The 16,897-nt window shown below is 43.4% G+C and overlaps 1 protein-coding gene across 4 annotated transcripts in view; it reads left to right on the top strand.

The window, feature by feature from the left end:
- LOC142311110 (uncharacterized) overlaps window positions 1-16,897 on the top strand; it is a 43,114-nt gene that overhangs the window by 17,810 nt on the left and 8,407 nt on the right. For all 4 annotated transcript variants that reach the window (XM_075349224.1, XM_075349225.1, XM_075349226.1 and 1 more), the window contains 2 exons: window positions 1,850-1,947; window positions 2,115-2,223. In XM_075349224.1, the coding sequence (XP_075205339.1) occupies window positions 1,850-1,947; window positions 2,115-2,223 (207 nt within the window). The remainder of the gene's footprint in view (window positions 1-1,849; window positions 1,948-2,114; window positions 2,224-16,897) is intronic.

Consider the following 16,897-nt stretch of genomic DNA (forward strand, 5'->3'; position numbering starts at 1 on the left):
GCCATTTTCTGAGACCCGTAATGTTTTCGTTTTTTGGTCGATGGAGCTGTGTGAGGGCCCATTTTTTGCGATGATGGTTTTTATTCATATCATTTAGGGACATATATATGATGTTTTGATCTCTTGTGACAGATTTCTTTTGTGGCATTGCAGACACAAAAAAAATGTAAGTTTGGCTTTCTTGAATTTTTTCCACTTACTGTGTTTACTGATCGGGGTTATTAATTGTTATCTTGTTAGATCTGACTTTTCTGAACATGGCTACAACACATTAATTTTTTAAATTCTTTTCTATTTATTTATTTTTTTGTTTAATAGGGAGATTTGAACTTTTTAACACCTTCACAACAAATACTTATATTTACGCCATCATCCGTGTCCCTTCCTTTTGATGCGTGATCACACACACTAAGCCCACATCTTTCCTCACAAAACTGGATGGCTGATTAAATTAGCCATTATGTTCCTCTAACAGCTGTGAGTGGATTAAGATCCACCTGAGGCTGTTAACCAGTTATATGCCGCTGTCAATCACTGACCCAGGTATTTAACAAGTGTAGACAAGAAGCTCATCATTGATCCCACCCATCAGTGCGCCCATCACTTGATTGCAAGGCGCCCAATGGGCTGTCATGACAGCTATGGGTCAGCCGATGATCCCCATGACTGTCATCATTATCCTCCAGTGAATGCTGGCCTATGACCAGCGTTCATAGGAGATTGTGATTTCTGCTGTACATTGCTCTGTATAGCACAAACAACCAGCAGATTGCAGCTCCAAAAAATAAAAAAAAATTAAAAAGTATTTAAAAAAACACAATAGTTCAAATCACCCCCTTTTTACCCCATGAAAAATAAAACAAAAACTTCCACTTATTTGATATCACCGCATTCAGAAATGTCTGATCTGTCAAAATATAAAATAATTTATATTTTGACAGATCGGACATTTCTGATTGTAGTGATAGCAAATAAGTGGAACTTTTTTGTGTTTTATTTTTAATAGAGCAAAAAGGGGGTGATTTGAACTATTTTGGTTTTTTTAAATATTTTTTAAAACATTTTTTTTTATTTTTTTGAAGCTGGTATCAATGAAAACGTCAGCTCAGGACTCAAAAAAAAATTTTTACAGGGCTCGCCAAATGATGACAAAAGCAATTTTTTTTGGGGGGGGGGACAAATTTGTGAATATTTTTTTCCCTGCTTAAATAAAAAAAAAGAAACTGTACATGTTTGGTATCTGTGTACTTGTACTGACCATGAGAATCAAAACACCAGGTCAGCTTGACCATATAGTCAGCATGATTTAAAAAATAAAAAATTGTGGAATTGCACTTTTTTTGCAATTTCACCGCACTTGGAATTTATTTCCCATTGTGTGATCAAAATTACAACTCGTCCTGCAAAAAATAAATCTTCCTATGGCTATATTGTTGGAAAAATAAAAAAATATGGCTTCTAGAGAGGGCTTTTAGGGAACTCTGTAATGACAAGCATGGATGTCTTCAACAGACCCCCAGCTGTCAAATAACCCATTATTGACCTGTTTATCATGTCAAGGGCGCGCGGATGGGCGCTTAGAATGATGTGACCCCCATGGCAGCGGGCTGTTAATGCCGCTGTGAGAGTTTGACAGTGGCGATTAACAAATACAGGTGTCTGTCAGCATTCAGAGAGCTGTCAGATCTGCAGCAGATGAAACGGGTTTTATCAAAACTACTGCAAGCAGCTGAGTAAGTGACACATTGCTAGAGTCAAGGTCTCTGCTCCTACATCATACTACTTTCAGATGAGATAGTAAGAACCTGTTGACCGTTTCTTTGTAAGTCGACATGTGTGCTTCCTACAGATGGTTCTAGTGAGAGAAATACACCAGAGAGATGTTCCAGCCCTGCTTCTTCCCAACACCTTCAAGAAGAAGATTGCAATGTCCCACCAGATCACCAGGTAGATGATGCTGAAGGTCACCAAATTCCAGCCCACATCTTCTCCAAGTATTCTTTAATTTAGTAGAGGATCTGTATATATTGTTCCGAATGAAATGTGTAAATAGTGTTCTGGAATTACAAAAGTTGGTTTTAATGATGAGTTGTTTTTTTTCTTTTTTTATGCAGGGACAAGAGTTTTTTATTGTTAAAGTTGAAGATCTGGCGGAAGAAGGAATGTACGTTATGGGCGATCACCAGTGTAAGGAGGAAGAAGTCTCTGCAGATATTGGTAGAGGTAAGCAAGCTTTGTATACAATGGGGAAGACACAGCCATAGGACAATATTAGATATTTTATATTTCACAGATGTCACCAAGATTAAAAAATCATCGTCAATAATCACGAGAACTAAGAGTCCTGGGATCATTACATGACAATATTCCTCAGAGAGGCATTGTTTCTGGCTAGGAAATTAATAGCTCTGAGGTGGATGGGAGATTCAAATCCAACTGTGCGGTCCTGGGTTAAACTAGTCAATGCTACCATAGTCTATGAGCGGGTGGTATATTATAATAGGGGGTGCCCGGGAAAATGTAACAAAATCTGGGGTTTGTGGAATTCTTCTCCAGACACACTTGCGGAGGTTTGAGGGAGATTATGCGGATAATGGTGGTTCCCGCTAGATGTTGGGATATGAAACACTGTCCAATGGTATATTGAGGTATAATAATGCAATGTGGCTGTTGTTGTTCTTTCTTTCTTCCTTTTTCTATTCCTCTTTCTATCTTGTTTTCAAAATATGGTCATGCTGATAGTTACAGCTGTTCTTATGCTCAATATAAAATTAGATATATATGCAAATGATAAGAAGTATGGATAATAACATTGTTCTATCTTAAGTGCTAAAGATATTATGGACTTTATATGACTGTTCATTGTTATATTTAAATATTACTATCTATATACTGAGCTATCTTTATATGGCAAATGTCAGTTGTACCATGTTTGAAATTGTTAATAAAACGAAGTTAAAAAAAAATAATCACGAGAACTGCAATGACTCATGATGGTCACGGTACTGAATCTTTATATGCTCTAAAATGTTTGCCATAAAGGGGGAAAGGCTTTGAATTGTCACTTTATACTGCTGTTTGGGCCAGCCACTCTATTTCCCTTTATATGGCATCTTATTACAAGTAATGGTTATAGATGAGAATACCTCGGTAAAATGGTATTTTTAGTTGAACTCTGTATGTTTTCATATAAAACTGTCCTAAAAATAAGCCTTTAGGTTTCCATAACGCTTCTTAGACTTGCTGTGTTATGGATCTATACAACACAAGGTGTGTAGCCATAATACAGTGCATAACAGTTAGTTTAACCCCTTCACGACCGGCCGATTTTTTTGCTTTCCGTCTTTTTTTTTTCGCCATTCTTTTTCTGAGAGACGTAACGTTTTTATTTTTCAGTCAATATGGTCATGTGAGGGCTCATTTTTTGCAGAACGAGCTGTACTTGTAAATGAAACCATCAGTTTTACCATATAGTGTACTGGAAAACGGCAAAAAAATTCCAAATGCAGAAAAATTGCAAAAAAAGTGCGATAGCACTATGATTTTTGAGATATTTTATTCACTGTGTTCACTATATGGTAAAACTGATGTGTGGGTGTGATGCCTCAGGTCAGTGCGAGTTCGTAGACACCAAACATTTAAAGGTTTACTTTTATATAAGGGTTTAAAAAAAATCGGAAGTTTGTCCGAAAAAAGTGGCGCACATTTTACGCCATATTCCGTAACCCGTAGCGTACTCATTATTTGGGATCTATGGCTCAGTGACGGCTTATTTTTTGCGTTTCGAGCTGACGTTTTTAACGGTACCATTTTTGCGCAGATGCTACATTTTGATCGCCTCTTATTGCATTTTGCGCAAAAGTTGTGGCGAAAAAAACCTTTCGTTTTGGCGTTTGGAATTTTTTGCCCGCTACGCCGTATACTGATCAGATTAATTGATTTTATATTTTGATAGATCGGGCGTTTCTGAATGCGGCGATACCAAAAGTGTGTATATTTTTTATTTCTTTAACCCTTTAATTTTCAATGGGGAGAATGGGAGGTGATTTGAACTTTTAGGGGTTTTTTTTTGTTTTTTTAAAACTTTTTTTAACTTTTTTTTTTATTTTACTAGTCCCCCTAGGGGGCTATTGCGATCAGAAATCTGATCGCTCTGCAGTATCTGCTGATCACAGCTACACAGCTGTAAACAGCAGATACGCTCTCTTTTTCTTTAGCTGTGCCGCTGGCACAGCGAAAGTGAAATCAAGTCATGTGTAGTACAGGAGTCATCACATGACCCTGTGCTACCATGACAACTATTGGAAGTCACGTGATCGAGTCACGTGACTTCCGGTATCGGGCGGTAAGTAAAAGTTTACCGCAATCGCGCTTATAATGGCGCTGTCACGTATTGACAGCGCCATTTAAGGGGTTAATCAGCACGAGCAGATAACGATTCTGCTCGTACCTAGCAGGCACACATCTCAGGTGTGAAAATCAGCTGAGATGTGTGCCAATCGCAGCATGATGCTGCCGGCAGACCGCGGGCAGTAACATTATGACATTTAGGACGTAATTTTACTGCCCGCGGTCGTTAAGGGGTTAAGGATGATCTGTCACCAGATCAAAAATGACCAGTTTTTGCACTTCATTCCTGCTGCTCCCTGAGCATTTGCCTTTCTTGTTTTTATAAAATCCGCCATATGATTCCAGATACGGGCACTTTTTATTTAGTGCAAATTTTTATGGTCTTTACTGAGAAATTAGCACTAAATAAAAAGGCCCATATCTCTCTCCGGAACAATATGGAGGATTTAAAAATAAGCAAATAAGGAAATACTGACCGCTTTTGCCAAATCACACATGCTGTGTGGGGCGGAGGGACTTCCCTCTATGAAAACCGTTCTAAGGCTATATGCCCACATATTTTATATATATATAATATATATATAATATATATATATATATATATATATATATATATATATATATATATATATATATAATATATACAGTTAGGTCCAGAAATATTTGGACAGTGACACAAGTTTTGTTATTATAGCTGTTTACAAAAACATGTTCAGAAATACAATTATATATATATAATATGGGCTGAAAGTGCACACTCCCAGCTGCAATATGAGAGTTTTCACATCCAAATCGGAGAAAGGGTTTAGGAATCATAGCTCTGTAATGCATAGCCTCCTCTTTTTAAAGGGACCAAAAGTAATTGGACAAGGGACTCTAAGGGCTGCAATTAACTCTGAAGGCGTCTCCCTCGTTAACCTGTAATCAATGAAGTAGTTAAAAGGTCTGGGGTTGATTACAGGTGTGTGGTTTTGCATTTGGAAGCTGTTGCTGTGACCAGACAACATGCGGTCTAAGGAACTCTCAATTGAGGTGAAGCAGAACATCCTGAGGCTGACAAAAAAAGAAAAAATCCATCAGAGAGATAGCAGACATGCTTGGAGTAGCAAAATCAACAGTCGGGTACATTCTGAGAAAAAAGGAATTGACTGGTGAGCTTGGGAACTCAAAAAGGCCTGGGCGTCCACGGATGACAACAGTGGTGGATGATCGCCGCATACTTTCTTTGGTGAAGAAGAACCCGTTCACAACATCAACTGAAGTCCAGAACACTCTCAGTGAAGTAGGTGTATCTGTCTCTAAGTCAACAGTAAAGAGAAGACTCCATGAAAGTAAATACAAAGGGTTCACATCTAGATGCAAACCATTCATCAATTCCAAAAATAGACAGGCCAGAGTTAAATTTGCTGAAAAACACCTCATGAAGCCAGCTCAGTTCTGGAAAAGTATTCTATGGACAGATGAGACAAAGATCAAGCTGTACCAGAATGATGGGAAGAAAAAAGTTTGGAGAAGAAAGGGAACGGCACATGATCCAAGGCACACCACATCCTCTGTAAAACATGGTGGAGGCAACGTGATGGCATGGGCATGCATGGCTTTCAATGGCACTGGGTCACTTGTGTTTATTGATGACATAACAGCAGACAAGAGTAGCCGGATGAATTCTGAAGTGTACCGGGATATACTTTCAGCCCAGATTCAGCCAAATGCCGCAAAGTTGATCGGACGGCGCTTCATAGTACAGATGGACAATGACCCCAAGCATACAGCCAAAGCTACCCAGGAGTTCATGAGTGCAAAAAAGGGGAACATTCTGCAATGGCCAAGTCAATCACCAGATCTTAACCCAATTGAGCATGCATTTCACTTGCTCAAATCCAGACTTAAGACGGAAAGACCCACAAACAAGCAAGACCTGAAGGCTGCGGCTGTAAAGGCCTGGCAAAGCATTAAGAAGGAGGAAACCCAGCGTTTGGTGATGTTCATGGGTTCCAGACTTAAGGCAGTGATTGCCTCCAAAGGATTCGCAACAAAATATTGAAAATAAAAATATTTTGTTTGGGTTTGGTTTATTTGTCCAATTACTTTTGACCTCCTAAAATGTGGAGTGTTTGTAAAGAAATGTGTACAATTCCTACAATTTCTATCAGATATTTTTGTTCAAACCTTCAAATTAAACGTTACAATCTGCACTTGAATTCTGTTGTAGAGGTTTCATTTCAAATCCAATGTGGTGGCATGCAGAGCCCAACTCGCGAAAATTGTGTCACTGTCCAAATATTTCTGGACCTAACTGTATATATGGGATTTCCGCAGGAATAATTGACATGCAGTTATGTGCGGCTGCGGGACATCCGCAGCATATTCCACAGCTGCACATTCCGCAGCATGGACACAGCACTCCCCATGTCCCATAGGATAACATGGAGAGTGTCTGTACTTGCTGAAACCTGCGGATTTATCAAGAAAATCCAGATAAATCCGCAGGTTTTCCGTGGCAAAATCCGCAGGTACATAGTCCCGTGGGCACATAGCCTAAGGCTACACAGACTTGAGTTGTGAAAGTGATTTGCAGTTCACACACAAACCAGTGTGATGCGACAAGTCTGGTTTCAGGTCACGCGACTCTGGAACCTAGGGAAAACAGCGACAGGTAAGTATTTTAACCCCTTCGTGACATACGACATATATTTACATTATATATTGGGTTACCTTTTGTAATGCAAGCAGGGGCGTAACTACCGCGGTCGCAGGGGTCGCGATTGCGACCGGGCCCGCAGGTTAGGGGCCCGCCCTGCAGATCAGCAGCAGCTCCTGTCAGTGAGAGGAGCTGGGCTGTTCCTGCATTTTCAGTAGAAGCGGCCGGGCAGTGTGAGCTCTGCCCCCTCCAGTCTCTGCATGTGATTACACTGTGGTGCCGGCCTCTGCAGGAGACATATCAGGTGAGGGCAGCAGTGCGGTCTGACCGGCATGTTTGTGAGGCAGCACTCCGTACCTCTCAGTCCCAGCAGCTCAGGCATGGCAGTATAATATATACTCTGCCTCCCTTCCATCGCTCTGAGCAGTCACTGACAGCGTCCGATCGTTTATGTACTGATGTGCGACCATGTGGAGAGGGGTGAGCTGTATATATGGCAGGAAAGTTTATCTGACCTTCTTTACATTCTGTTATCTTACTGTAAACCGTTCAGGTGCTGCTTTGGATACTTTTTGATTTGGGGGGGGGTGAGGAGGATGAGGCTGATAAGGTGATTGGGGCCAGCCCACAGAATCAGTCACAATGTGAGCAGTGGGGAAGTGTTTGCAGCAGTTTGATGAAAGCAGCACAGCCAGGTCCTGTATCTAAATCCAGCTAAATTACTGTGCACTGCTCAGCTACATACACAGAAGACCTTGTGCACACGTCGCTTTTTTCATGCGTTTTTCCTTGCTTTTTTAATTGATAAAAGCAAGGAAAAATGATCTCAGCAAAGTCTGAGAATCCTGACTTGCTGTTTCTTGCAGTTTTTGTTGCTGAAAAAAAGAAGCAGCGTGTCAGTTGTTTCTGTATTTTTCCTGCTTTTTCACCAATTGACTTCAATGGAGTCAGTGAAAAATGCAGGAAAAAACGCATGTGTATTTCCCACATTGAATTTGCGTGTGTTGACGTCACTGGGGCTCCCTGCAGCCATTTCCTCATCTCACAGTCTTTACTGCAGGACATTGCTTCTGGGAAGTCTGGTGATATCACAAGGTGAATCGAGTTCATGCCTACGGATCACCAGGGTGTCCTGCAGATCCACCGCCATGAACTCAGTTCACCTTGTGATGTCACCAGGGTTTCCTGCACCTAGGCCTTGTGGTCTTTACCACGGGACCTTGTTGCAGGGAACTCTGGTGACGTAGGTGCCCTGGTTTGGGGGGCGATCCATGCCTCAGTAAACCGGGGTCATCAGGGTGATGACCCAGGGTTGCCATGGCAGTGATCGGGTCCCTGTGATTGCACTACAGGGACCTGATCGCCAGGGAGGGTAAGCGATGCCTCTCCCTGCCTTCTGAATGCAGCAATTGCATTGATTGCAGCATTTAGAGGGTTCAACTGCCGAGAGCGGCGCGGGTACTCCTCCTGGCAGCGAGAGCCAGGACCTGGCGACCGCGGGGGTACAGCGCTTGAACCCCTATGATCGCCATGACTAAAAAACGCTCAAAAAGAGGTAGGTGAAAAAACACGCAATAAAAAATGCTCGGTTTTTTTCAGTTGCTTTTTTTCGTTCCAAACATGCGTTTTTATGTGCAGATTTTCTGCACATAAAAACGCAAAGTGGGCACATAGCCTGAAGTAGATTTGATGCAGTATGTCCTGGGAGGGTGCTTTATCTTTACAATACGTGAGCTGACTTCAGCAATCAATAGTTGGTGGATGGAGTGAGGAAAGCAGGTAGGGGAGTAACAATCACAAACGTAGAGATTGTTACCAGGCCCAAAGGTACAGGGCACACAGTGGCTGGCAGCTGACGTTCATACCATAACTGGGGGCAGCGCATGGTAGTATGGTCATGCTCTATAGCATGCACTCTGATGTCAGCTGCAGGCCACTCCGCACTCGCTACAGAGGACACTTGGTGATGTGGGAGCAGAGGCAAGATGAGTAGAATTTTTTTTAAATTATTTATATTTTTTTAATTATTCATTAGAGACAGTCCCAGACCATATATACCAGGATGGGGGACATATATACCAGGATGAGGAACATATACTATATATCAGGATGGGAGACATATTAGGATGGGCCCAGGATGTGCAACATTTTTACTAGGATCGGCCCAGGATTGGATAAATATATACCAGCATGGGGACATTATATACCATGTATACCAGGATGGGGAACATGTATACCAGGATGGGGACATATATACCAGTATGGGGGACATATGTACCAGGATTGGGAACATTACTGCATAATGAAGGGGGGGAAGGGGCAATTAATATGCCTTTATAGGATTTAGAACGCTACAGGTGCCCATTCATCTGACCAACGTCCGGAGGGGGGCCCAGGTCCAACTTTCGCACCGGGGCCCATCGCACTCTAGTTACGCCACTGAATGCAAGCACAGGAGCTGAGTTGGCATCATAACCGGCGGACACTAGTTGTGTTATTCTGCGTCTCCTCCACCTGCTGCTTTTAACAACTGAAATGCTGTTGCTTTCTGACAGCAGCATTTAACCCCTTAATGATGGAGTCAGTTTTGATCTTAACTTACACTGAGCGAGAACAAGGCTCCATAGACTTGCACTGAGAGAGACGTCACTCACACATGGAGCAAAGTGATTGACAGAGTCTGAACTGGCATCACGTCACTCAGAGCAGCTTAGTGGTGCTGTGCTGGACACCAGAGAGGGCACAAGGGGAATATATTAGCCCACTGACGCTGCAGTATATTAACATTTACACAGAATGTAAGGGGGCGGGGAGGAATATACTATACTATGACCACAGACAATAAAATGTCATCTTGTATAATAACACCAGATGTCTGTAGTCACAGTATATCATATACCAGTCATGTATTCTCCTGTATACTGGATGTAATATACTACTGTATGTGATCAGACATCAGATGGTATATACAGGATAATATGCGCTGGTAATATCTGATATTCTGTACTCAGCATAATATGTATATCCTGTATATAACTTCAGATCTCTGGATACTACAATCTCCTTCAGAGATAGATCAGTATATGATATACAGTGACTACAGATATAGATGTCAGATATACGACAATACGTGATAGTATATAATAAACTATGACTGCCGAATATCAGATATCACACCAGTCACATATTATCAGTACAGTATATAACATCTGGTGTCTGTATATAGGATATTGCACCCAGTATACAGGAGAATACAGGACTTGTGTGTGTGTGTGTGTGTGTGTGTGTGTATAGATACACTATGATTACAGAAATCAAATATTACACCACCAGTCACATATCTGTAAATAACATCTGGTATCAGTATGTAGCATACCACATACAGTATACAGGAGAATACAGGACTTGTGTGTGTGTGTGTGTGTGTGTGTGAATATATACACTATGATTACAGAAATCAGATATTACACCACCACATATCTGTAAATAACATCTGGTATCAGTATGTAGCATACCACATACAGTATACAGGAGAATATATGACTGGTGTATGATATACTGACTGCAGACATCCGATATATGATAAGTACTTAATATCAGACATTACAACAGTCACATATTATCTTGTATATAACATCTGATATCCATACATACGAGTATACAGGAGAGTGTGTGATTGTTGTATGATATATTAACTACAGACATCCAATGTAATACTAATTCTACCATCACATATTATATAACATTGGATGTCTGCCACATAGTATACCACATTATTATTATTATTATTATTTATTATTATAGCGCCATTTATTCCATGGCGCTTTACAAGTGAAAGGGTATACGTACAACAATCATTAACAGTACATAACAGACTGGTACAGGAGGAGAGAGGACCCTGCCCGCGAGGGCTTACAGTCTACAGGGAATGGGTGATGGTACAATAGGTGAGGACAGAGCTGGTTGCACAGTGGTCTACTGGACTGAGGGCTATTGTAGGTTGTAGGCTTGTTGGAAGAGGTGGGTCTTGAGGTTCCTCTTGAAGCGTTCCACGGTAGGGGAGAGTCTGATGTGCTGAGGTAGAGCATTCCAGAGTATGGGGGATGCACGGGAGAAATCTTGTACGCGATTGTGGGAAGAGGAGATAAGGGAGGAGCAGAGAAGGAGATCTTGTGAGGATCTGAGGTTGCGTGCAGGTAGGTACCGGGAGACTAGGTCACAGATGTAGGGAGGAGACAGGTTGTGCATGGCTTTGTATGTCATGGTTAGTGTTTTGAACTGGAGTCGTTGGGTGATGGGAAGCCAGTGAAGGGATTGGCAGAGTGGCGAGGCTGGGGAGTAGCGAGGGGAGAGGTGGATTAAGCGGGCCGCAGAGTTTAGGATAGATTGCAGGGGTGCAAGAGTGTTGGAAGGGAGGCCAGAGAGCAGGAGGTTGCAGTAGTCGAGGCGGGAGATGATGAGGGCATGCACTAATGTTTTTGCTGATTCTTGGTTAAGGAAAGCACGGATACGGGAGATGTTTTTGAGTTGTAATCGGCATGAGGTGAAGAGGGCTTGGATGTGTGGCTTGAAGGATAGAGCAGAGTCGAGGGTCACTCCAAGGCAACGAGCTTGTGAGACTGGGGAGAGTGAGCAACCATCGAGTTTGATGGAAAGGCTTGTTGGAGGAGATGAGTGAGGAGGAGGAAAGACAATGAATTCTGTTTTGTCCATGTTAAGTTTTAGGAATCGCACAGAGAAGAAGGATGAAATAGCAGACAGACATTGTGGGATTCTGGTTAGTAGAGAGGTAATGTCAGGTCCAGAGAGGTAGATCTGTGTGTCATCGGCATAGAGATGATACTGGAAGCCGTAGGACTCAATGAGCTGTCCCAGGCCGAAGGTGTAGATGGAGAACGGCAGGGGTCCAAGAACTGAGCCTTGGGGAACACCGACAGATAGGGGGCGAGATGAGGAAGTGGTGTGAGAATGGGAGACGCTGAAAGTTCGGTCGGTTAGGTATGAGGATATCCAAGATAGGGCCAAGTCTGTGATGCCCAGAGATGAGAGAATCTGTAGTAGGAGGGAATGGTCTACTGTGTCGAATGCAGAGGACAGGTCCAGGAGGAGGAGGACAGAGTAGTGTCGCTTGGCTTTGGCGGTTAGTAGGTCGTTAGTGACTTTAGTGAGGGCAGTTTCAGTGGAATGATGCGGTCGGAAGCCAGATTGTAGCTGGTCAAAGAGAGAGCAGGAGGAGAGGTATGAGGACAGTTCAAGATGGACATGCTGTTCTAGTAGTTTTGAGGCATAGGGGAGAAGGGATATGGGGCGATAGTTTGACACAGAGGATGGGTCAAGGGAGGGCTTTTTGAGGATGGGTGTAATGGAGGCATGTTTAAAGCATGAAGGGAATACACCAGTTGTTAGTGATAGGTTGAAGAGATGGGTTAGGGCTGGGATGAGGACTGCGGTGATGTTGGGGATGAGGTGCGATGGGAGCGGGTCCAGTGCACAGGTGGTTAGATGTGATCTTGAGAGTAGAGTGGAGAGATTGTTTTCTGTCATGGTGGAGAAGCTGGATTTGGAGGAAGAAGGCTGAGTAGCTATGATAAGGGGCTGTGGTGATTGTGGGCCAAAGCTTGCTCTGATGTTGTCAACCTTCTGCTTGAAGAAAGAGGCAAAGTCTTCAGCTGAGAGGAGAGGAGAGGGAGGTGGTGCTGGAGGACGGAGGAGAGAGTTAAAAGTGTTTAATAGCTGTTTAGGGTTTTGAGAGAGAGAGGATATGAGGGATGAGAAGTAAGTTTGTTTTCCAGCAGTGAGTGTGGACTTGAAAGTGGTGAGGGACTCTTTATATGCAATGAAGTGCTCAGTGGAATGAGACCTCTTCCATCTGCGCTCAGCAATTCTGGAAGCCCGTCTCAGTTCTTTAGTCTGACTGGTGTGCCAGGGTTGCCTGTTGATTGTGCGGGTTTTGGTGAGTGTGAGGGGGGCGGTTGATTCGAGAGCTGCAGAGATTGTAGTGTTGTATAAAGTTGCAGCAGCATCTGCATCGTGTAGAAATGCAATGTCTGTGAGAGGGAGAAGGGACTGAGAAAGGGCGTGTAAATCAATGTGTTTGATATTTCTGCGAGGGTGTGAGAGTTTGTGGAGGGGGGGTTGCGTAGTTGGAGAAGAGTGGGAAGAGAATGTGAGTAGGTTGTGGTCAGACAGGGGGAGAGGTGAGTTAGAGAGGTTAGATAGGGAACAGAGGCGAGTGAAGATGAGGTCCAGCGTGTGGCCATCTTTGTGAGTGGCTGCAGAAGACCATTGGGTGAGGCCGAAGGAGGCAGCGAGTGTTAGAAGTTTGGAGACAGATGAGTGGGAAGTGTCAATGGGGATATTGAAATCACCCATGATGATGGTGGGGATGTCGTTGGAAAGGAAGTGTAGTAGCCAGGTGGTGAAATGATCAAAAAAGGCAGTGGCTGGCCCTGGCCCGTTTGTGAACCCTCCCCATACACACCTATTGCCAATCCACATTATACGCATATATAGCCTGGGTCTCAGCGTCCCATACACGGTAAGTTTTTTAACTGCATGAGAGGACACACACAAGCTAGGGACCCCAACGTAGAGAAATACTTTGGCGTAGTGTTGGGGCTCTTCTGCATTGATCAATTCAGTAGCTAAATTTCTCTTTATTCATATATTCATGGCAGTAATGCAGGTTCCATTTTTCACATTTCATTCTTACAAATAGCTATTGAATTTTTCATGTCAGTATTCACACAGCAGTTTCTGCTATTCCATGTATTCCCCTTCCATAGTCACTGGTGTGCATACCTTATCTCCCCATAGTGATGTTTTTTAGGTTTTTTGCACCCAGTTCAGACATAGAATGGAGTTCCAAACGTTATTCCTTAATGTTAGTAGTTTTTCGTTTGTGAACCCTCCCCATACACACCTATTGCCAATCCACATTATACGCATATATAGCCTGGGTCTCAGCGTCCCATACACGGTAAGTTTTTTAACTGCATGAGAGGACACACACAAGCTAGGGACCCCAACGTAGAGAAATACTTTGGCGTAGTGTTGGGGCTCTTCTGCATTGATCAATTCAGTAGCTAAATTTCTCTTTATTCATATATTCATGGCAGTAATGCAGGTTCCATTTTTCACATTTCATTCTTACAAATAGCTATTGAATTTTTCATGTCAGCATTCACACAGCAGTTTCTGCTATTCCATGTATTCCCCTTCCATAGTCACTGGTGTGCATACCTTATCTCCCCATATAGATGAGTGGGAAGTGTCAATGGGGATATTGAAATCACCCATGATGATGGTGGGGATGTCGTTGGAAAGGAAGTGTAGTAGCCAGGTGGTGAAATGATCAAAAAAGGCAGTGGCTGGCCCTGGAGGGCGGTAAATGACAGCCAGTTGAAGGTTGGAGGGGGCGTAGATGCGAACGGAGTGCACCTCAAAAGATGGGAGAGTAACCGAGGGTGGTAGTGGAATTGGTGTAAAGGAGCATTGGTTGGACAGGAGCAAACCAACTCCTCCACCATGCTTGTTACTGGGGCGGGTGGTGTGAGAGAGTTGGAGACCACCATAAGAAAGTGCAGCAGGAGAGGCAGTGTCAGAGGGGGTGAGCCAGGTTTCAGTGATGGCGAGGAAAGAGAGTTTATTAGTGATGAAAAGATCATGAATGTAGGATAGTTTGTTGCAGACAGAGCGAGCGTTCCATAGAGCTCCTGTTAGTGGGACTGGGGGAGCGGGGGTCGGGTGAATGTGTATGAGGTTTGAGAGGGTGCGGAAATTTGTGTTAGGTTGTGGATGTGGGTTTGAAGTGACAATAGGGATGTGGTGAGGAGGACCAGGATTTTGTGCAATATCCCCAGCAGTGAGGAGAAGCAGTGAGAGTGTTATTAGGTGGGAGCAGGAGAGGCCGTGAGGTGGCCGTGAGTGTCTGGAGACTCTGGGTGTAATATTGACGAAAATGTCTGAGGGGAAGGTGAGATGGGTAGGGAGGATGGAGGGAGAGATGAATAGTTCATTACTGGGTTTAGGGATCAAAGGGGGCAGTAGAAAGTGAAGTATTATAAAGGTGAAAGTGAATAGACACACGAACATTGTTTACATTGACTATGTGGTCAAATACCTTCCGGTCACTTCCGGCCCAATTCTGGCCTAATTCAATGCATCATACTTATATGGGGCAGACAAAGTCTTTGGGCAGACTTTGGGCTGTCCCATTATATACACATACAAGTGCATTCAGCTGTGAAGGGGTGGGGTGCAACAAGAACCCCTTGATCACTCAATCAAAGAAGCCAGATACAGCATCACATAGGCAAAATAAACAAAGGTCATAAAAGGAAGGTGGGGGAACGTGGGGGGGAGGTCACAGATGCTGGAGCATGCCAGGGAGATATTGAAGCAAAGAGGGAACAGGTCAGATATATTGGAAAAGCAGGATGAAGGAATTGACATACCATGTATTAAAACACATATACTAATCTATACACTATATAACAGGGGTAGGCAACTAATTATCCCGAGGGGCCACATGAGAGATGGTGACTGGAGTGGAGGCCGAACCAATAGACTGAAACTAATTCTGCTCAATATTAATATTAACATATAAATTATGTTATATGAATATGAATTGTCACTTAATATTGAGCAGAATTAAGTACGCTGACAGCCCCCTCCCCCCGATATACAGTATAAAGCCCACTTTACACGTTGCAATTAGTTGTACAATCGCATTTGCGATGTGACACGCCCAGGTTGCATACGGGATCTATCAGATTTCACGTTGGTCGTTCATTTGCTGTCACACGAGCGTTAGTAGTCTATGTTAAATTGGTCAATTTTGTGTGCGATCCTTTAGATCATGTGTTCTGTGACGTATGCATTGAGCACCTTTTTTTTTTTTTATTTATTGACTTGCCAAGCGTGTGTAATGTGGGATGCGTTTTTACTATGTCATCTGCCATTCAGCTCTGCTACATGGCCGCTAACAGCAGCCACAGACAGCCATGTAGCAGAGCTGAATGGCAGATGACAGCAGACACAGACAGAGCCGCACTGTCAGAATGAACTCGGGTGAACTTCACCCGACTTCATTGTGATGCTGCGGCTCTGTCTGTGTCGCGTCCTGATTAGCGGTCACCAGTGAAGACTCACCGGTGACCACTAATCCCCTGAGTAACTGAAGTTAGCAGCCCTCTCTCATATACTCACCGATCCCCGGCGCCGCGTTGCACGGCATTCACACTGCTCCGGCGGCTTTTACTGTTTTGAAAAAGCCGGCCGCCCATTAAACAATTTCGTATTCCCTGCTTTCCCCGCCCACCAGCGCCTATGATTGGTTACAGTGAGACACGCCCCCACTCTGAGTGACAGGTGTCACACTGCACCCAATCACAGCAGCCGGTGGGCGTGTCTATACTGTGTAGTGAAATAAATAATTAAATAATTAAAAAAAACGGCGTGCGGTTCCCCCCATTTTTAAAACCAGCCAGATAAAGCCATACGGCTGAAGGCTGGTATTCTCAGGATGGGGAGCTCCACGTTATGGGGAGCCCCCCACCCTAACAATATCAGCCAACAGCCGCCCAGAATTGCCGCATACATTAGATGCGACAGTTCTGGGACTGTACCCGGCTCTTCCCGATTTACCCTGGTGCGTTGGCAAATCGGGGTAATAAGGAGTTATTGGCAGCCCATAGCTGCCAATAAGTCCTAGATTAATCATGTCAGGCGTCTATGAGACACCCTCCATGATTAATCTGTAAGTTACAGTAAATAAACACACACCCGAAAAAATCCTTTATTAGAAATAAAAACACACACATATACCCTGGTTCACCACTTTAATCAGCCCCAAAAAGCCCTCCTTGTCCGGCGTAATCCAGGATGATCCAGCGTCGCATCCAG

Source organism: Anomaloglossus baeobatrachus, chromosome 5 (genome assembly GCF_048569485.1).
Source record: "Anomaloglossus baeobatrachus isolate aAnoBae1 chromosome 5, aAnoBae1.hap1, whole genome shotgun sequence".
NCBI classification, from domain to species: Eukaryota; Metazoa; Chordata; class Amphibia; order Anura; family Aromobatidae; genus Anomaloglossus; species Anomaloglossus baeobatrachus.